Source organism: Equus caballus, chromosome 17, assembly GCF_041296265.1.
Source record: "Equus caballus isolate H_3958 breed thoroughbred chromosome 17, TB-T2T, whole genome shotgun sequence".
NCBI lineage: Eukaryota > Metazoa > Chordata > Mammalia > Perissodactyla > Equidae > Equus > Equus caballus.
The window spans coordinates 72,235,163-72,251,927 of NC_091700.1; the positions used below are offsets into that span (position 1 = coordinate 72,235,163).

General features: G+C 31.5%; 1 protein-coding gene across 46 annotated transcripts in view; it reads right to left on the bottom strand.

Moving 5' to 3' along the window:
- Positions 1–239: 239 nt before the first annotated feature.
- RBM26 (RNA binding motif protein 26) overlaps positions 240–16,765 on the bottom strand; it is an 89,369-nt gene continuing 72,843 nt past the window's right edge. For 25 of the 46 annotated variants that reach the window (XR_011427464.1, XR_011427468.1, XR_011427481.1 and 22 more), the window contains 4 exons: positions 11,948–12,061; positions 9,154–10,329; positions 8,464–8,522; positions 1,518–4,777 (listed from right to left, as the gene is read on the bottom strand). Coding sequence is in view for 20 of the 46 variants with exons in the window: in XM_014732018.3 (XP_014587504.2) it covers positions 10,240–10,329; positions 11,948–12,061 (204 nt within the window). In the remaining 26 variants the exon portion in view is untranslated. Of the gene's footprint in view, positions 4,778–8,463; positions 8,523–9,084; positions 10,330–11,947; positions 12,062–16,765 lie in introns of those variants that run through there. The other 21 variants (XM_070239243.1, XM_070239241.1, XM_070239239.1 and 18 more) reach the window with 6 other exon arrangements.

A 16,765-nucleotide genomic window follows, 5' to 3' on the forward strand; every position in this document is an offset into this window, starting at 1 on the left:
GATCAAATTCAAAATGTAGCACAAGTTTTAAAAACAAGTGTACTTGAGGGCCAACCCATGGCCTAGTGATTAAGTTTGGCATGCTCACTTCGGCAGCCCAGGTTCGGTTCCTGGGCACGGCCCTACACCACTTGTCAGTGGCCATGCTGTGGTGGTGACCCACATACAAAACAGAGGAAGACTGGCACAGGTGTTAGCTCAGGGTAATCTTCCTTGGCAAAAAAATAAAACAACTGTACTTTGATCCACTAGTTCTGAGAATATATTTTGAAGAAATAATCAGAGATGTTCAAGGATACAGCATCATTTATATTAAAATAAAAAAATGGAAAGGCTCTGAGTTCCCAAAATGAGGATTGGTTCAATACATTATCATTCATCTACAAACAGTGGGGCTTTAAAAATGGTATAAATCTGGCAACCATAAATGAAAAAAGACTACAAAACAGTATACATTATATAACTCCATTTAAAAATGTCTTGTGATCATTTACAGAAGATGGGCTATCATCCTACCTCTTTATTATTTTCGATTTCTAGCCTTTCTACAGTAACATATTACATGTGATTTTTTTAAAGGATTAAAAAAGACCAAATTCATTCATACTTTATAGAGAAATTCTTTTCAGGTTAAGTGAAGGCTGACATTCTCAATCTGCAAATATTCCACAGGGGCTGGCAATATATACATAAAATATATAATTCCTTTTAATAATTTTACCAAGTGTGTCATCATTTATTAACCAAAGTCCTCTACTATTTCAAGCAAGAGTCCTCTAATATTTCACAACTGGATCTCTTTAACTAGCTCTTTATTAAGACTCAGGAACTTTGAGGTGATAATGTATTTTCTCGTAGAAGAAGTGTCACAAGTGGAAGACAAGTTAATACCAAACTTATTTAACCCACATTATAGATGATAGAAGGTAAATTTGTGATGAAAAACAAAAGAAGAAATACTGCAATATTATCATTCAATAAAATTAAATATGAAATGAACATGCTGAATGCTGGAAAAGCAAGTCAAATTAGATCAGGAGAAGAAATGTTCAGACGAAAACTGAAAATCAGGGAGGGCAGTTCTGAAAATTTTCAATGGCTCTGGAGGTTAACAGTATAAGCACTTTACATCTAATTTCACTTCGGAATCTACAGCCGTCTTTGTCTGATATCACAATAGTATTTCTATACTCATCACTCATGATAAGGAGAAACTTTTTATTCCCAAAATGGAATAATGAGAAAATTTCCAGCAGTAAAGAGCCAGGAATTAGGAAGAAGGAGGGTATGGCAGATTTGTATATATAGGAGAAAAGGAGTCATTAGGCCAATAACACATTGGTACCAAAGGTAACTTAGAACAATTTAAAGTGAGAATGGAGGGTAAAGAGGGGAAGAGGCAACACGGAGCCATTTCTTTGTACAAACATTTTCAGAATTCTCAATTGTGCAATGCCTGAGGGCTGCAAATTTTTCTTTCTATTCTATATTAATATAATTGACAAAATGCAAGACAATTTTAAAAAGTTAACAACTGCTTTTAGTAAGACTACTTTATTTAAAAAATTTTTCCAAAATATAAAAATAATAAACATTATGGATATTTAACAAACAAAACAACATAATTCAACTATAAATAATAAAAATGTTGACAACTCCACATAAACATGTAATACTATAAACATTCTAAGCATACAAGAGTAGTTTTCTAGTTCAAGTTTTACCTTTTTCAGTTCAAGTTTTATTATCACTTTTAAAAATAAACAAAAAAGCTGCTACAGCTTAACCAATTACTTTCGCTCCACTCAAAGAGCAGGGAATTTTTTTTCCCCATGCCAACACACATTCGTGAAATGGGATACTTATGGGCACAGGTATTAAAAACTGGAACAATCCAGTCTCCAGACAAGAAAAGACTCCTTTGGTGCTTTTAGGTTCAACAATCCACAGAAACTGAGTTAAACTAAACCACTTCTTAAAGGAAATCTTGTGCCAGACAACATGTTCTGAAGTAACATCACACCCAAAGCAGGTTCAGGATTCCAAGAATCAAAAGTAAACATCTATGAATGCTTTGCTGATACTTAAAAATTGTATCTTAAGAACATTCACTAAGGTGCTGGAATGAAGACTTGTAGATGTGGAAAACAATCTACACATCAACGCAAAACTTGTAAATCATACGTCTCTTTACAACTCATCAAATGTTCTATAAATATTTAAGAATTACGCTGCCTCTTGTTGAGTAAAAGACAGATGGGAATTTAAAGCAGAGCAGGACAACACCATATTTTAGGACTAGAAAAGTTTTCCATTTGAAATATTGGAAAACTGAGCCATGCTGAATGCATCATTTTTTCACTCTAGCCAGATTAAACACCGTTCCTCTTATCAAAAGAGCCAACGACAAAATGAAGAAACTATTTTCTTTTTAGGAAGCTGGGCATAAATGAGTATACTGTCATTCTGCTTCATATCTTTGAATTATGGGGTGTTTCTATTGGGCTGGGATCTTTACCTGACTTACCACAGACCACTTTTACAATTATGCTGCTAGATTAGAATAAGTCACAAGCAATCACAGATTGAAGCCTAGCAAAGTCTAGATAACAGGTTCAAAAATGATATTGAAAGGTTTTGTAGCACCAATGACTTTTTTCCTAAGACACTTGAGGGGCTGCATCACTTTAAAGTATTTTTCATCTTGTAAACAAGACCAAAAATATTCAGTTGATCTGTATTTTGAGCATAAATATTTATAAACTCTATTTAAAAAAAAACAAATATAGCATGACTAGAGCAGCTAATAGTGTAAAATCTAAGTATATTGAAAAATATAAAGATATATAAAAGGCTTCCATAATGCAATCATGCAGAGGTAAACTGCTTCATTCAATTACACAAAAGTGATTCTGTACAGTTATCTATACATAGCTCCATGAGAATCCTATTCAGGAAAATGAAATAATGAAAATCCTTATCTTTAATTAATCAACATGTCGGAATTCAGACATGTAACTGACCTGCCGGATCTCAGTGGAATTTCCAAAAGCTGCAATGATCTTAATGATAACGAAATCATCTCAACTTCTGATTCCCAATGGCACGTTCAATTTGGTTTTGCTTTATTTTGTTTTTAATTTAGAAGCAAGGGGGGAAAAAAGGAAGATGACAAAATAAAATAGAATATGGCGGTATGTGGTCCACATCCACTAACCAACCAAAACTATGAACAGCAAGTACGGTCTCTTAGACAATGTTCTTTAGGTTTCTAACCTAGCAGGTAAACCACTATTAGATGGGCAGAGAATCTTTCCTTGAAAAGGAAAAAAATACTAACTAATCTGGAAAATATTTACGAACTCCCTGCGGCTATATGCTAGGTTTGCAAATGTGACCTAAAACAAGTTTAATTTTAAAAATGCCTTGTAGGCTACTAGGTCATAATTATGTTACAAGATCTTCCAAAATATGTGCTTTTCCTTTAAACCAAGCCTAACTTTAACCATGCTGTCTCCAACTAATGTGGATCAAAATAGATAACTTACATTATGAATGATGTGTTCATTCTTTTTATTTTTCATGAAGACAAATGCAATGTGTACTCAGAAAGAAAAGTGTTTGCAGAATATTCAACTTTGCACAAAAAAGTGAAAATAGCATGGCTGAATGAAACTAAAAAGAAAAAACAAAGGTGAATAGAATCACATATAATTTGGACTTTCCTAATAAAGTTGCCACGAAGTATAACTTCCAACTTCTCAAATGCCTCATGAGAATCTAAGAAGGAATACTCAGAAATTAATTTTCTGAAAAATTTTTTTATAGTGCCCATTATAAAAAGGGTATTTTGGGTGAATATTTAGGATAAGATTTAATCACTCTTTATAAGTAATTCTAAGCCATATTGCTTTTAAATAAATAATATGGACATACACCAACCTATGACAGGAAAACTAGTCTTTAACAATGTTAGACACACAACACTATTTTCCCTTGCTTTTAAGATTGTCTTTGATGTCTTGATTGCAAGTTAGGAAAATATGAAAAACTGTAAATCAGATATTTAATAAATATTTCTCAATATTTATAATCCACAGATCATCCTGTACTACTTGAAAAGAAAGAAAATTATTCTCCTTGTGGGCTTTGAAGAGCTAAGAATTAAAAAAAAATTCTTTCGGGTAAGTGGCCTTGGCAACGATTTCTAAATAACTATATTTAGAAGAAATAGGCAAGTTATACAGTGTGTAAAAAGTATTTTACCATCTGTTCAAAATTATTTTAAGTGACTATTCTAACCCAAGAAATGTATCCTAAAACCCAGAAAAATTATAACCAAACCCATGCTCAATTTTTAATCATTTTTTCACTCTAAATTGTTTATTCTAACGAACATAGTATCATGGCTTTATAGATTTCCTAGACACAATTCTCAACTTGGCTGAGACTGAACTTATCTCATTTTAAGAAACCAAGAGGTCCTTTTCCTGCTTATGGTATTTAAAAAATAACGGCTATAAAGTAAGGAGAGAAAAACACTTAAGAATAAGACCAGACAAAGCACACACTCAGATATACTTCAGGACTCAGATGTACCCTTAGAGAACTGTAAAGATAAAATGCTAATTATAGTACATGTAAACATCTATTCAAATTGATAAAGGGCAAACATAAAATGATAGGATGATATTATTATAACAGTCGTCTCTGGACAGGAACAGGTCTTGCTGTTGTAGTCACAAAGCTAAATTCAGGCAATGATGATCTCTCTCTGCTGGAAAAAGAGAAGACTATTAAAAAACACTTTGAAAATAGTAAATAAATCTAAAAATTGAATCACATCATAAATTCATCTCCAACTTTTCTAAACATTAAAATCTATTTAAAAAAGGAATCACAAAGTTGCAAATTTCACAAAATATCGGCTTCGAGTTAAAGTGATTTTAACAGAACCTCTCTGCGTTACGCTACCTTAAAACATTAAGTGGCAAAGATCAGAACTCTACAACTTGGCTGTGATCTAAAATTTTTTGTTAGGAAACCAGATAGTAAATTTTTATAGAGGTGTGAGTAGGAAGAGTAATTTTAAGAAATCATGAACAAATTCCAAGATATTGTATACAAAAATAAAAAAAGAATTTTCTTAAGTTTCCCAAAGATTTCAAAGTAATTGTGAGATACATCTAATTTCCTTAAACTCCATACGATAATCATTTCACTCTTTAATCACACTATATGACGGAAAATTCTATACTAAGCACAATGATTAACAACAGAAATAAAAAGAACACATCAAAATGAGACAGTGCTTAGTATACAAAGGAAGACTGACTTTGGATGATGGGAAGATGAGTGGATGGATGAAATAAAGTAACAGGGAAGTAGGGATTAGGAAGGAGCAAGTATAATAAATTGATATAAAAAAGTAAAATAAAAATTCTTCCATTTACACTAAGTAATGAGTACATAATACTGATAAACTGCAAGAAAGTTATCTAGCAAATTAGGAATTTTCCTACTAAACAAGTATGATGTTTTCATTAGAAATTACTGAGCATGGCAGTCATGTTCACCAAGATTTCTTTCTTAGGATTTTTAGGTAGCTACTTTAGAAGATTATCTGCTGTCATATGATAGGTAAATAATGATTAGAGAGAAAAAAAACTACTCTTCTCTAAAAGCCTGTATACATACCTTAGAGCAACTAGCCAGTTCAAGAAGTTAACAAGAACAAGGTAGTTCCTGAGATCTGGGAAAAGGAAATTTTCTTTCTGCCTTACAAATATTGTACAATGATGATTTAATTTCCACGTTTAATTTACAGGGTTTTAGAAGATTAAGAAAAGCTCTGAGAAAAAGACCAAAAAGCGAACTAACTTAATTAGGCAGAATTTCAAGCAGGATATTTTTGCTTTAAAAGGCTAAAAGACTTTTGAACGGGAAGAAAAACAGCTTACAAATATTTATATAAATTCTAGAAGGACTAAAACTTATCTTCTATAATTAGTTCACATTATGGGTAAGGGGACAAAAGAAAGAAAATATAGATTGATAAAGTTTGTATAATATGCTAAAATAGCCATTGATATTTCAACATACCAAACAAGGAACTGTTTGCTTTCTTTTTGTAACCCTTAGAGTCAATAATTAGTGCTCCAAGTAAGATTGGAAATACAATTCCCATAAAACAGTTCTAGTAACAAAAATTTCCTTCAATTAAGCTCAGCCATACTTATTCTACAGGTAATCAGCTAAAACAGTGAAGTCTTATCTTTACAGTAAACTACTGATTGATGCATTTGATCATATTACAATAAAACAAGAGCTATGGAATACTCTCCCATTCCTGCAACATGATTTCATTAAATGCTTGGGCATTGGTTAAATACTAAAATTAATTTTTAAAATGTTACAATTATCCAATAACATTTAAAACAACACTGCTTAAGTAGAGACACAAAATACTGAGTGAAGTATGTCAAATGACAACTCAACCATCCCTTGAGGTAATCCTAATCAATCTTTTAACCAATAATATATAATTTCCCTCAATTTTTTTCTGTAAGAAGTAGCTACCTACATGGTTCTCAATCCTTTTTTCACTTCCAACTCAGCCCAGATCTGTACTAAGAACTTGTTAGGAGAACTGGAGAATTAAAACTGTTTCAAGTTTTAGGTAGCATATGCTAATAGGAAAGAATTTTAAACTTTGAGTTTAGAAGTGAAAGGAAAAGTTACAAACAGGAAGGGAAAGTGCTAGAGAATGCAGAAGTTAATCCATACTTTATAGGTTGAATGGAATTTCTGCCAGCACAGGCAAGCATTCGGGAACACTATATACAAATTGTACCAAGACACATTATATAAATTATCATAACCAAATCTAAGTTGTTTCCATTGATAAGATGAGAGAAACAACAATAGCAGCAACAGGTTGGGAGAATTGGTATAGATATATTAAACTGTTTTAGATCAAACACTAATATAACACCAGGGAAACTATAAATGTGAAAGGGACCTTAAAGATCATCTAGTCCAGTCCCTTTCATTTTACAGACAAGGAAACAGCCCTGTATAAGTTAAGAGACTTGTCTAAGGCCAGAGAATCAGTTACAGAGCTGAAACCAAAAGCTAAATCTCTTAACCCTTGTCTGGCACTCTACACGAGGTCATCTTTAGATATAAAAAAATTAGTGGGATGGGCTAGATTGGTGGCTCTTGGCATTTCTATCCTTACACACTGTCCAAAAAGCTATTTTACTCCTGAAACTGACTACAACATTTAAGACTCCAAAACATTAATGGCTTACTAATTGCTACGGAAATCCCACTAAGACTACGTGTGTATTCCTCCGTCAGTATTTGTAACCCCACTGGTGCAAATAAGTTAACTGTACCAATTGTTTAGAAAAATGGTCCCAATGACTGAGAAGACCTTCAAGAAAGAATTTCGAAAAATTGATAAGAATTAACAAGGGAGGTAATTGTCACTCCATTTTTGGAGATTTAAATACGCATTCATTCATTAATTCATCCAACAAACATCTGAGTGCCCACTATGAGCCAGGCTTTGTGATAATCACTAGAGATAAAAAGATGAATAAGACATGGTCCCCTTCCTAGAGGAGCTTGTAATCTAGTGGGGAAGACAGACATAAACCAGGTAAATTATATTACAACATAAGTACTGTAACAGAGATATGAACAAAGTGCTGTATTAAAGGAAAGGGTAAAGGTATGAACTGGCTAATGACCAAGAAACCTACTAATTTTGTGCGAGAACTACCACATTTACTGCAAACACAATCTCATGCTCAATCAATAACTAGGAAGGAGGTAGCAATACAGAGTTTTTAAAAAGAACTTGGCACTGAAATCAGAATGCTTGCATTCAAATCTAGTCCTTCCACTCAGTAGCTGTGACTTTGGGCAAGTCACTCCATCTCTATTAGCCTCAGTTTCCTTATCTGTAAAATGGGAATTAACAACTACTTTGAAGGGATATCTTAAGTTTTAAATGAGAACACATTAAAGTATATATAGAGCATTAGTATTTCTAAACATACTCATTGATTTTAAAAATTCAATAGCAATTAAACACTAAGTAATATTAAGATCATATTAATGATAAAAATATAATTGTAAACCTAATGAATATTGCTAATATTTAATCCCTTACTTCGGGATCAAATCAATCAAAACATACTTGCCTTCTGATTCACTTAAAAGCAACACGGCTTAAAACACTTTAATTTTAGGTTATTAGAGAATTTAAAACTTGGGAAAGTGATGAGCTATTTATGGATTTAAATAAATATTAGGTAATTTCAGTTACATTACAAGGGGAAGTTTACAGTAATTTTTAAAACATCAGGCTAACATTTACTAATCAAATTATAAAGCCAAAAATCAGCAAGGAGATTTAACTGGCCTCTGAAAGATTTTCTTTCTTTATAATACCTGTTTGGTGTAAAGAGAAGAAACGTGAGCCTCTGCCAATTTGGCACCTTTCACGACTACTAAAAAGAAAAGAAAACAAACTTACCTAATGAATCAGAATAGCACATAGTTAACATACAAGAGACTACATAAAAAGATATCACAGATCTAAGTATAGTAAAGAAGTTTTTGAGTAAAGTCACTATTTTGACGAAAGAAATCTGATCTGGAAATTTTAAATATAAACATGTGCACCAACTGCAAGACAAAACATTCCTATGAAACAGTATACCATCAAGAACATGTATACAACTTTAACCCTAAGTGTGGGGGGAAAAAAAGAAAGAGGAACAGCACCCACTAGTTACTCCATTGGCAAAAGACTACGGTAGTGGAATTACAGTTTGTGATTGTGAGGACCCCAGTATGGGAACAAAGTGATTTTTTTTAATGTGGCTTTTAATATAATCACTATGATCTCAGGACACTTGCAACCAAAACGATGAATTTTAAAAGATAAATATGTAATCTCCCACCCTCTCATTCTACAAGGAATGCATTTATTTCCTGGAAACTGCTGTATCAACTTTCAATGATCACGTTCACTTGTGAGAGAAGTCCACTTAAAAATCACAATATTGCTGCAAATGTCAAAGATTTTTATACAAGTATAGGAAATGCACACTTAAAATATCAGACTGGAACACTTACCAAACAGTGTTTTCCTAAAGTAGTATCTATAGTACATTTCTTTATTCATAAATCTTCAAATGGTCAAGTTTTCTTTCATACATCCAAAATGTAATGTGATGTTTTCTTATTCACCAAATGTTAGCTCTACTTGAAGTCTGGTTCCAAACTAATCAGCCTGCTTTTAAATTTTAAGACATCTGTTGAAAATTTATAGGATCAAACCAAACTGAAGTGGTATAAATTTTAAACATTGGATTGTACATTATTGTAAAGGTACTAGTAACCATTATTATTAAGAATAAGTTAGTGATTATAGCTCCTTTTGTGATAATTGGGGGGAAGAAGGGTAGATCACCATCTGGAATGGTCTATTTATTTTAAAGTTTTTTCTTTTCTTTTTTTTTTTTCTTTTTTCTTTTTTTAAATCAAGGAACATTGTCTTGTTTTTTGTTTTTTTTGTCATTGCTTTTTTTTCTTTTCTTTTCTTTTTAAGAGACCATTCCACTTTATTTTTAACATCTGAATGCATAAGGACTCATATGCAAAGCAGTCATACACCATTATCATTAAAACCCATGTGGTAAAATACATACACAAGTCCAACAAAAGGCTAATACATAGTAAAGCCTAAGCATACTACTATGTAATATGAATACATAACTTGGAGACTTTAGTTAGAGTACTATGTTATCTATTCATTTTTGAAAACATTCATTAAGATTTTAAATGCAAATTCATTCCTTATTTGGAGTAAAACAAAATCCTCTAAGTTATAACAAGTATTGGTCATAAGTTTTCAGACCTATTCATTAAATTACAAAGAACCCAAAGAATTCCGTAATGTTCAGTAGAAGTATGTAATAAAAACATTGCATATGTTTCTAGTGTGATGTCTTTAGCAATCGTTTACTGAAATAAAACGCAAACATCAATCTTTCAAAATACAGGATCAGAAGGTAGTTTTCTTCTCTTTTGTCTATTTGTGAAATCCATCTTCATCACATTTTACCAAAAATTGTTTTTACAAATATGTAAAAGTACATTAGATAATACTAATGAAACACAGGTAGAGTTCTAGCATATGCAGATCAATGATCAGTCAAATCATCTTCTCCAAGAACGAGATTCATTGTCCTCTTCTTCTTCATCATCATCTTGAAGTAATGAGTCATCCACCAAAGACTCTTCCTGAAACTTTAGGTTAAAATGCATTTAGGAATTTACCCAAAAAAAAAGAAAAGAAAAAAGGTGACACTTTTAAATACTGATTTCTCTCAATAGAGTCGAATACAAAAGGTACTTCTACAGCTAGAATATTCAAGAAACAAAGAAAAGCACACCTTTAGTCACTCAATCGTTTCTCTATGGTATCTATCCTGTTGCTTGCATCAAACAGGCACTGAAGAAATATCAAAGTCTTTGTACATGCCATTTCTCCTGCCTCTCTTTATCAAATTATGCCGTCTTCTATCCCTACAAACACTGCCCAATACTTTCTAAAACAAATTAAATAAATAAGTCTTCTTTGACTTATCCTAACTCTGAACACTAAATCACCAATAACTTGTATAAAAGTCTATCAAGATTTATATCTCCTTTCTGCTGCATGTAACAAACATTTTCTTTTATAGCATTCCTTTCTTTTCCCCATTTTCTTCATAAAAACTTCTCAGACTGCTTTTCAAACTTTTCAAAATACCTAATACCAGGAGCTCTCCTGCTTTTCTCCCCATTCAATTCAAACTCATGGAAGGACAAAGGTATAATCTAAAATATAAAATGACAAATCATGTACATGAGTTTCAAAATTCACATTTTATTCTTGCATTTGACTATGGAAATGTATAACACCCTTGAACGCTCTTCAAACAAAATGAAGCGCCATTATGAAAATCTAACAAAGGTAAAACACTGAACCATTTAGTTTTGTCACCTTACCTTTATTACTTAGCTTCCTCAAACTTTTTCCTACAGCCTTATTTCATGATTAAACAAAATAGAATTGCTTATCTTTAAGTTTTTAGTTTCAAAGGGCTCTTCCACTTCCCTGTTCCTCATGCTCACCCCTCTCAGCCATCAGACTAACTGCTGTTACCCAAGAAAAACGTATTCTTCCACACTTGTCCCTCTGCCTAAAATGCCTCTCTCAACTCTATTCCTATCCCAGCTCTTGGTTATGGAAAGCTTTTTTATCACTTAGGCTTCAGCTCCACCGTTACCATCTCCTTCAAGATTCTTCTGGACAGAAACAATCACTTCTTCCTCTGGGTTCCCACAACATATTGTTCAAATCTTTATTCAGCATATCAGTCTGCCTTTTATTTTAGTTTCTTAAGTGTCTGTCACTACCCCCCTTTCCAGATTATAAGCTCCTTGATAATAGGGACCGTGTCTTATTCATTTTTATGCCTATCACAGTATCTATCATGTAGCAGGCATTCACTCTAATAGACTAAAACAGTATGAATTAAAATAAAGGAAACCTGAAATGTTAATAAAGCAATTGAGTAGAATATATACTCTGAAACTTAAAATATTACAAAGATTTCCTGTGGATAAAAATCTAATGAATAATTATTGTCTTCCAAGAGTAAATGAAAACTGAGTATATATATGATTTTCATGTATTCTTTTTGGATTAGCAATCCACAGTTCTCATTAACCCAGAAAATTTAAAGTTGTTTGCATTTATCTGATATCCCCTGCCTGGAATATGGCTCAGGAATAAAAGTTTTACATTAAAATCACAGCCATAAAATCACATTTTATATAAAAAAGTGAACAAAAACAAATAAAAAAAAAACAAACATACTTCCTCTTCATCAGGTTCAACTTCTTCTGTTTCAACAGCTGAAATATTAGTTATTGGTTTATTCCATGCCAGTTTTAGATCCTGCCCTTTGAAACGAGCTCCATGAACTGCAGCCTAAAACAATTAAGAACATTAAAATACAGAACATTAATAATTTCTGAAGAAAAAAATGAAATGCTATTGTACCTAATATTTAAATTAAACTATAAACACAAGTGAAGACAGTTTATTCATTTGCTTTGTGGATATTTACTTCTCTACTTATTATTATTGCTATGATTTATAATTTACTTTTCATGGTTATTCACTTTTAAAATCAGCCTAGTGATTGGAAAATCCTTTAAAAAGAAAACAAGAACAATTTGTCATAATTAAATAAAGCTATTTCACTACTGAAGAATTTACTACTGAAGAAGAATTGTGTCTATACATTTACAAAACAATGATAATTGCTATTCAAGGCAACAATCCCAAAGCACTTCAAGATCCTGGCTGGAGATTCTGAATCAAACTCTAAATTAGTAAATTAGGATCAATAGGCTAAATGCATTTTATCCATTTTAATTCCTGTTAATTTACAATTGGCATATATAGTAACTATGGACTAGAAACCTTTGAAAAACATAAGAATAATTTTGCATGTGCAAAGTATACACGCAAATTACATCAAATAACAAATAACCATAAAATGTTTGACTGATCTATCACTATTACAAAATATAAATATGACAATGAAGGAAATAAACCCCAAACTCTTCTATGAAAACTAAAGTACTCCCTACAAATCTTTCAGAATGGCGTATGATAAAATAAACTTAGTAAATAGTCAAATCTAAGTACTTGCTACATTAAGTGGCTGGTTTGGAAATAGTGCATTCAAATTAAAGTAACATGAACTGATGTAAATCAGTGTTAGCAATATACCAAAATAACTCATAGTCACAAAAGACTTACAGCACAATCTCAAAGTGCAGCATAATGTGAAATGTAGAAACAATTACATGTTCAATGACATCTGACCATGAGTTGTGAGATATTAAAGTCGCCAGGTATAAATTTTAAATCTGTACATAAAAACTTTTGATAAATTTATTATGCCTATTAAAATGCAGCTCAGGAGTTTTTAGTAAATGGCCTCATCACAATGTCACATAACTAAATTTTTTAAGTACTTATAGATGATATTTAAGTTCAGAAACAACTTGTAATTTTTTTAAGCTATAACTGTTACATAAAAATATATTACTGGAAGGAATTTCAATTCTCATACAAGATGTCTACTCATAAAACCCATCTTTTCATTCAGCTACAAAAGGCAAAAAATGTTACTGACATTTTCTGTAAGTTCATGACAAAATTTCTGATGACTTAATTTTGTAAATCTCTACATTCAACACACACTTACTCAAATTTATAAGGTGAGTCCAAAACTCTCTAAAGTTTCCATTTTAAAATTTTTTACAGGATGATTTTCAAAGCCAAGTATATTTAACTTTTTATTAACCTTGCTCCATCAGAAACTTTTCACTTTCCTTTTTTTTTTTTTTTTTTGGTGAGGAAGATTGGCGCTGAGCTAACATCTGTGCCAATCTTCCTCTATTTTGCAGGATGCTGCCACAGTATGGCTTGATGAGAGATGCTAGGTCTGCGCCTGGGATTCGAACCTGTGAACCCCAGGTGAACCCACCGAAGCAGAGCACACAAACTTAACCACCACGCAACCGGGTTGGCCCCTGGCTGTGTAAATTTTTGAAATAACTGTGTTCTTGCTTTTTGAAGATGCAAATTTATTTCAGGTAATTTGCAACATAAAATCTTTAAATGCTAAAAAAATTCTTCTGCAACCTAGTCATTTAAGAATTCAAAAATTTCAGGTCACATAATGTAAAAAATCATAATCCATGATTATCCCATCCCTTAGTGATAACCACTAATCTATGAAGAGTTAGGGAAAAAGTCCTACAAATATTTTCCTATGCACATATCTAAAAGGTTTGAGTATACACATATATGTGACACATATATGGGAACATACTTTACTGATTTTACAACTTCCTTCTTATATAAATAACCTAATTTTTTCATAGATTCCTCCCATATCCATTCCAAGAGATTTGTCACTTTCCTTGAACGGCTACATATATTATATATTTAGCATATTTAAACCAATTTCTTGAATGGTGTTTTGTCATATTTATTTGGCAAAATATTTTCTCAACTGGATTTTGATTTTATGATGCATGTTTTTATTGGAGGGGAAGGAGTCACTGCTGTTCTTCTGTTTTTCCCAGAAAGAAGTTGTAAATTTTCATGTGCTGGAATTTATCAATGTTTATCTTTATGACTTCTAGATACTGTGCTAGGCCTGAAAAAGCCCTCTCTGCACTAAGACTCTTTTCAGAAATCCTCTAGCTTTTTACTGGTCTCATATATTAAAAAAAGAAAAAACTTTTATCCAAGTTGAATTTATTTTGATATAAAAAATAAACACATAATGCCTTATTTTTCCCAAATAGCTAGTTGGTTGTCCTAACATCATTTACTAAATAATCTGTTTTATTCCCTGATTTAAATAAAACATCTCCTTTGTAATCCACTAAAATCCTTATATATACTTAAGTCTACTTCTGTACTCTAGTTTGTTCTATTATCTGTCTACTCCCTACCATTACTATATTAATTCTTTATTTCATAATGAGTTCAATATGATTCCTCATCCTTTTCAGAATATTCTTGGTTATTCTAATGTTATTTTCTCCTTGCAACCTTTGGGATCTTTTGGCCAAGTCCAGTATCATACTGTCTTAATTACTGTTGTTCAATAATATGAATCAGACCAGTGCTTTTTGTAACAGTGTACTATGGCAAATGAATTTCATAACTAATTATAAAACTTTAATAAAAAATATCATGTTTAAATGTATTCTACAGGATGTCTATTTGAGCAAACTGGTAGTGGTCATGAAGGAGGAAATGGGGCTAAATGTAAAAATACACAAAATAAGAAAGTAAAGTGAGGGAAATAAGCTCAGATGGAGATTAAATTTGCTCATCTCAATGCAAATAGAGTTGATAATCTAGATGAGAAACTACCAAAGTACCAAACTAAAGCCAGAAGAGAAAAAAAAACTAAACAAATCATTTCTACAGAAAAGAAAAAGGTTTTTAAAAGATACATGATCTAAAAATCTGTTGAACCTACAAGCTTCACAGAACTTTTAAGAAACATGTATCTTCAAATCTCCAATGAGTTAAAATAACTCAGAGTACAAAGAAAGGTGGAAACTTTTCAATTACTTCTTATAAAGCTAGGTAATATTGATACGTGATGAAAATAATATTCCCTCCAAACCTACAAACCAATCTTACTTTTGAAAATTGAATTAAAAGTCAAAACAAACAAAAATAAAAAATTTTTAAAAAGACTTCAGTGATTTATCAAAGAAAAGTACAAGCAAATGAGATTTACACCTGAAGTGAACGATTAGTTCAATATTGGTAAACCATATAAATAGATGAAAGGGGAAAAAACATCACCCCTCTTCTTTCTATAAATATATAAAAGACACGACAAAATCCATTTATGATCAAAAATCTCTACAGCCTTTAACAGAACAAGAATTGTTTGTATTCTACCTTAACCTAAAAAGCCAGTATCATACATAATACTAAAAATACTAGAAGTGTTTTCACTGATTTATCATTTTCACTCATTTCATGAGCAAGACAATGACATTTCATGAGTAAGAGACTATTGCTAGTAATGTTATTTAACATTTTCCAAAGGTACTGGAATTAAACAACAGAAAGTAATAAGTGTATAAATGTGAAAGATGAAGGTAAAACTACTACTACTTAGTGATATGATTGAATGAATGAATACCCAGAAAACCCACAAGAACAAAATTTAAAATTATCAAGAGATAACTTGGTAAGATGGGAGTTACATATTTAATAAAAACAGATGAATAGTTTCTCTACATACAATCACTAGAAAACATAACAGAAGAAAAGACATCATTTAAAATAGCTGAGAAAGATAAATTATCAGGGGAAAATTAATAAGCAATATATATTATCTATATAAAGAAAACCTTAAAATGTTCTTTGAGAATAAAAAAAGACTGAAGAACTTGAAATACAATGTTCTAAAGGAAGATTTAGTATTATTAAGATGTTAATTCTTCCATAAACTATTCTATCTTTTTAGAACCAGACACACTTATTCTAAAGTTTACGTAAAAAATGAACATATAAAACCTACCAGAATGATTCTATAAATGAATAATCTGGCATGAAGGGGAATCCAAACAACAGCCCTGACAAACCATTAAAATATATTATAAGTTAGTTTAATTAAAACAGTGAAGAAGAGGCACACGAAAAGAAAACTGATCAATGTAAGACAACAGAGTCCAGAACACACCCAAATAAACATATGAAAAATTTTTATATACTAAGGATATGTCACATAAGTTTGGAAAATTAGCTTTACTCAATAAAACCAAGCAGGCTCCCTATTCCACTCCTTACCCCAAATAAATTTTATATGAATTAAAAAAAAAGTAAATGTAAAATCTAAAAAATAAAAAAGGGAAAAATAAAACTATTAAAGCACTAGGGAAAATGTTTATCATCTTTGGTGAAAGCCTTTTGAACTACAGAAAAAAATTAACTGGAAAATACAGTATTACTGCACAGCAAAATATAGCACAAATGAAAATCCATAAAAATGTTTATAACTTACAAGCTGATTTTCTAATATAGATAGAGCACCTATAATTTGTTCAAAAAGAATCAGGAGAATAGACAACTCAG